Below are 5,727 nucleotides of genomic sequence, written 5' to 3'. Positions count from 1 at the left end.
AATAAAGTGGTTAATTGACCCTTTAAGACACCCCCTGAGGACCATGTGAAGGGAAGTGTTACTAACCAGTAACCTGAGCTGTACAGCTGTGCTCTGTATGTTCAGATCTCCGTTTCATCCTGTCATAATTAATGTAGGAGTTCATGCAAGAGTGATCAAGAGGCAGCGATTAAACACAACTATGCATGACGAGTACGAAAGGATAACAGGAGAGGTAGTCCACAATCTACCAACACACACACACATGCACACACACATGCACACACACACACATCTTCCACTGTCAAGCTCTGTGGCCTAGAGGTATGCAAAGTATCTTCCTATCCCTAACCCCTGCATGCAGGCTAAACCCAAACTTGTGCGTGGAAAAGATGTTTAGCAGCGGGAGGAAGTCATCTTTTAATCGAGGTGTGAAAACACTGACGTGCTTGAGATCAAAATACATTCAGCCCTGTCAGTCATACCGAATAAAGCCACACACTGATCCAGGTTTTTTTTTCCCCCATTTATTTCAACACTAACAGTCATGTGTAATATTGTGCTGACTGGCGTCATGTGACTTCTGTTGCTGTAGCCTCACAGTTGCTAATCTAGAGCCGTCTATCTAGAAAAAGCAGGCTGAATGTCCCAAACTAAGAAACCCAAACTGTTCCTGATCAAGCGACATAAATGAGCTACACGCTGGTCATTTTGGTGTGAGGAGACACATCACAGCTAACTCCACAGACACAGTATTATCAGCTATCTGTCATAAACATGTTACTTTTCACCATTTACAGGTAGACAGAGTCAAGATCTGAAATCACACAGTGCTGACATAACACAGGGTAAATGATTTATTTGAAGGACGATCTTAAAATAATAATGATATATATATATATATTAGCTTCTGTTTCTGACCCCTCCCCTTGCAGCAGGGGCGCCACCAAGGGGGCCTCCGCAGTGGCACCCCTGGCAAGACTGTCCTATTTTGGTAATAATTCTAATAAATGTGAGCACAAGTGAGAGGAAGACAACCCCAAAACAACTTAAAACATTAAATTGTTATTTATTCCAGCTTTAAACAGATTATTATGGATGTCAAAATCTGATGTGGTTTTCATGTATCTATTTTCAGTGATGTCAACTTTAATAGCAGGAAATTATCTAGGCATATCATTGTTTTCTGTCTCTCTTTTTTGGAAATATTTTTGAAGTAACATGTATTTAACAACAGCATAATGAAACTGGAAATTCAGTTTTTGGTGTGCCACCCCAATATTTTTAGTGGCCCCCATTTGGCCACCCCTATGCAAAAATTCTGGAGGCACCCCTGCCTTGCAGATGTTAGAGTAGCATACCAGGCAGCACAGCTAACACTGCTTTGGAGCAAATATTTCCAGAAAAAAGATGAAGAGAGTCTTAAAATAGTCCAGTGGTCGGCTACGGAGGGACTGCTAAATTTTGGGGTGCTGAATCTCCCAAAAAGCATCTTAAAGCCTCACAGGTGTTATTCAAAGAGGTCCGCCAGCATGTAAAGGTTTAGATTAGACAGTTTTCTAATCTGTTTCTGTAAATAAGTGGGATGTTGTCATGCCTATTTAAACTGGAAATAAAAACAAGTTCAAGATTAAATCTCATTTATGGAAATGTGTGGAATGTGGCCTACGTTTCTCTTGTGGGGTTTTTTTTGTTTTGTTTTTTTTTGGGGGGGGGGGCGTATTTTGCTGATTGGGCAAAAAACATATCCACCATAATGTAAATAACTAACGTGCAGGTTCACACATGTAAACCTGCTGTTTCAGTTTGTTACACAAATGCATGTGGCGTCTGATAGGGGAAGTAATTCCTCGACTTAAACTTTGATATAAACATCTGGCTTTTCTTGTCTGTTCACATTGATTATGCTTGAGTAAGAAGCTTTTCATGTTAACAACACTGCTCAGAGCAGCAAACCGATGTTCCATTACAATAATCCAGACCCAGATTTAAAGGAGCACTCTGTCAGTTTCGCTAACCAAATTCAAAGTACTCATCAGGAGGCGCAATCCCCAGCTGATGTAAATAAATTGCTGATGTTTTCTGTTTCTGTCACTCCTCATGACAACACTTAGCTTATCTCATGTTTATCTAACATATGGTCTGGTCTAAGATTTAAAAGCTGTGGGCATCGAGGGGGCAGGAGGGTCTAATTAGAGATCATATCCAGTTGTATTTTAGGAAATCCTGAAGATTCAGAGGTTTGGGATCTGTTTGAGAAACAGGAGCCTCTGCTGTTTCTGTTTGTTTTTCAGTCCGTTTCCTGTGATTCCCCTAATCTGTTACTACATTGCTGGAGTTCCCCCTTTTTCCATAGCTGTTTCGTTAGAAAGATGGCACTTTTTTTCTTGCTGTTAACTCAACCTAATAATCAAATAGATAAATCAACTTAAAAAAAAAAAATGTTTGGAAACCTGGTGCTTGTTCAGGGCTATTCATGACATAACACTTGGCCTTCTCTGGCTTTGCTTACTTGAAACGCTAAGAGCTCATGGAAATATATAATGCATGATGTTGACTTTGCATCGGTTTAAAGGGTCACAAGCTCACAGCAATCAAAAACCACAAGAATCAAATAGTTCATTTTTTTCTTTTTAAGTCTAGAATGTGAGAGTTCAGCAGTATGGTTAAATACGTATGACTTCTTGTGCTTAAGAGACACGCTATACTGTATGACAGGACAATATCGAGCAATCTATCAGCTCTGCTTAGCCGACTAGATCAGGGATCAGTATACGTTCATAAACTTTACGGTATAATTGCTCCAAACCCTGATATCATTCAGAATATTAAGCAGTTCTGGGTAATAATAGTCAGCGCTTATAGTTTCCAGTCTTATTTTGAAAAGGAAGCAATGAACTGATTCCACATTTACTTTTTTGGAGACTGAAAGAGCTGTAACATGTTCTTAGCTGACTCATCTATCTGTATAGTAGTGGATAGCTGACTAGTCTTTACTGTGCATTAAGATACATTTCATGTTGGCCTTTTAAAGGAAACTTTGCATGGCCATTAGACCTACTTTCAGCATAACAACACTTAGCCGTGTCTTTCAGTCGCTTCAGCGAGTTGTTGGACTCCCTGACAAAAGCGAGCTGTTACCTCTGAGCCATCCTTCCATCAATGACGCCTTAAAGTTAATTTGAGGACTACAGATTTTAAGAGGCTTGTTATAATACTCTTCTAGGTTATTTCGCCTAACAAGTGGTGCTTTGTTGACCTTCCTCTTACAGGTCAAAGGTCAGCTATAGAGCAGCATGGCATCTCTCTCTATAAGCATGCTGTCCTTTCTAGCTTATTGTGCATGACTACATGTCAGAATTATTGCTATAGAACTACATCATCCATACAGAGGTGCATTTTGGGTAGGGGAGAACATCTCCCAGTATTGCCAACACTGATTTCTCTGCCCCTGAGTTTATGGCATTGCATAAAAGTCCAACATGCTTCCAAGCAAAGTGAGTCTATACGAGTGACTCGCACACAGGTGTGTTGTCAGAGTCCTGGCTGTGCATGGAGCTCAGCCCCGTGTCCGAGTCCTCATCGTTTGTGTTGCAGGCTTTGGAAAGACCTCGGGCCTGTTCCACCCAACCGCCGCTCTTCTCCCCTGATGCTGGTTCTGCATCAGCGCTCACTGCACCCAGCTCCCCCTTTCCATCATCGGTCAGTGTGTTGTTTGCTTGCTCTATCTCCATGGTTTCCACTTTGGCCAGCAGGTCCAGCAGTTCACTCTCCTTGGTTTCCCAGAGTGCCAGACTCAGGTCCAAGTCCCCCCTGATGGCGTCCAGATCTGTCTTCAGTCTCAGGCCGATGTAAAGGCTGGTGTCCAGCTGCGTTTTGATCCTTTCCTCTTCCAGTACGAGCTCATTTTCAGACAAACTCTCAACATCTGGTTCCACAGCTGGAGGGGCGGACACAGTGAGACACATCTCCTCCGAAACACTGTCCGTGTCCTGTGCTGCTTCTGCGCCTCTCTCCTCCCGCCGACGCTTCATCCACCGCCGATTCAGCTCCTCCTGGATCTCCCCGGTGATGCTCTCCACGAGCGCCTCGCGTTCCGTCAGCTCCTCCTGCAGCCTCACCACCTCCTCGCACCGGCGCGCGTATTCCTCAAACTGCGCAAGCGTCTCCGACGTGCACCGCGCGTCCTGACGCTCCGCTTTGCGCTTACAATCCGAAAGGGCAGGAGCCCCTGAAGTGGAATCTACGAGGTAAGTGTCCTGCACGTAGTTCACCCCGTGTCTCTTAATGCGGTCGAAGTGCACTTTGGCCTCGTAGCGCTCGATCTCCCGGTCCAGGTCCTTGATCCTCTGGATCTGCTGGCGGATGGTGTGGTCCTGAGAAATCACCAAGTGGACCAACGTCTCCATCTTTTCCACCGAGCTTTTATCTTTAGAAACAGTCTGCTCCTTCTTTTTGTTCATTTTGTCCAACTTTCTGAAGGCCTTCCTGACGATGCGCCGCTGTTTCTCCTGGGACAGGTTGGCCGCGGCGGCCGCTGCGGTCCAGCAGGTCCGGGCGGTACCCTTGAGCAAGCCGCCCGGACCACCACTCTCCCGGCTCTGGACGACTCGGGCCTCGGCGCTGCGGGGCCCGTTGTTGGGCAGCGAAGCCTCGTTTTTCACCAGGACAAAGCGAACATTCTCTTGCTCGTCTCCCCAGGCGCTCCACAGCCGAAGGATTTTGGTCTTGTTGGGTAAAATCCTCTCGAAGCCTCTCCATTTCTCCACCACGCAGTAGGACTGAGGAGAGCCAGACAGCATCGCTGCCGAGGCGCCCTGCTGCAGGTTCTGATCTTCAAGCAGGACTTTGACCACGTCGGCGCAGGTGGTTCGCTTAGTCAGCCCCGAGACCAGCTTCTCCTCCCGGCAGACCCATACCGAGATCTTTCCCTCCTCCGACTCCATCTCCGGCTGAACTCCAAGAAAGAAAGAAAGAAAAGTTCCCTCACTGAATCCTCTCTGCTGCCTTCGTCTGCTGCAACTAAAAAAAAATAAAGGAGACAAAAATATTTTTATTAATGATGCAAAACATTCATCAGGAATTCTCTGCGCAGTCGTCTGTGTCAGCTCTCACTTTAAATGCGCTCAGAAGTCCGGACATGTAACCTCATTACGCTTAAAAATATCTGCCTTATTTCTAAAAAGAAAAAAATCACATATATTTATTTACCTCCGTGGTCTGTTTTGGGGCAGTCTGCTGGGACCTCATGGCTCTCTCCCCGGCATATCGATCTGAGCCCTGCGCGCTGCTCCGGAGAGGAGATGAGGAGTGCGTCCTTGCGTCAGGGCAAGCTGCTCTGGTGTGTAGGACAAAACAGGAGGGTGCTGTAACGCTGGGACACGCCTCCTGCCTCCTCTCTCGCTCTCTCGCCCCCTCTCTCTCACTTACACACACACACACACACACACACACTTTCTCACTCTTGATAACAAAGGTAATCTGGACTGATATGCCAGCCTTTGTTAAGTAGAAAGTCGGTACTGAGGGTTAAGACAAAGTTGCCTTCAGATAACTGTCTGAAACACACTTATCAAACTAATTCCGTGCGTGACTTAATAATCTATGGGCCGGTGTGTTTACACGGTTAAAAGTCAGCGCTGTTATCCACGTTTGCTTAGAGCTCTGTAGTATTTTTATTAATGTCACAGGTTTTATTCTTGAGATCAGTCTGGTCTACATGAGAACTGCAGTGAAGTCAAACTTGAT

General features: G+C 45.3%; 1 protein-coding gene across 1 annotated transcript; it reads right to left on the bottom strand.

Moving 5' to 3' along the window:
• Positions 1–813: 813 nt before the first annotated feature.
• Positions 814–5,307, bottom strand: LOC113025236 (ras association domain-containing protein 10-like). Its single transcript, XM_026172770.1, has 2 exons — positions 5,191–5,307; positions 814–5,001 (listed from the first exon to the last, which is right to left on the bottom strand). The coding sequence occupies exon 2, from the start codon at positions 4,923–4,925 to the stop codon at positions 3,483–3,485; it is 1,443 nt and encodes a 480-aa protein (XP_026028555.1). The 5' UTR covers positions 4,926–5,001; positions 5,191–5,307; the 3' UTR covers positions 814–3,482.
• Between the last annotated feature and the right edge of the window lie 420 nt (positions 5,308–5,727).

This window comes from Astatotilapia calliptera, chromosome 7, assembly GCF_900246225.1.
Source record: "Astatotilapia calliptera chromosome 7, fAstCal1.2, whole genome shotgun sequence".
NCBI classification, from domain to species: Eukaryota; Metazoa; Chordata; class Actinopteri; order Cichliformes; family Cichlidae; genus Astatotilapia; species Astatotilapia calliptera.
Note: the sequence above shows the minus strand (reverse complement) of the source record. Positions and strands in the feature narration are given on the sequence as shown.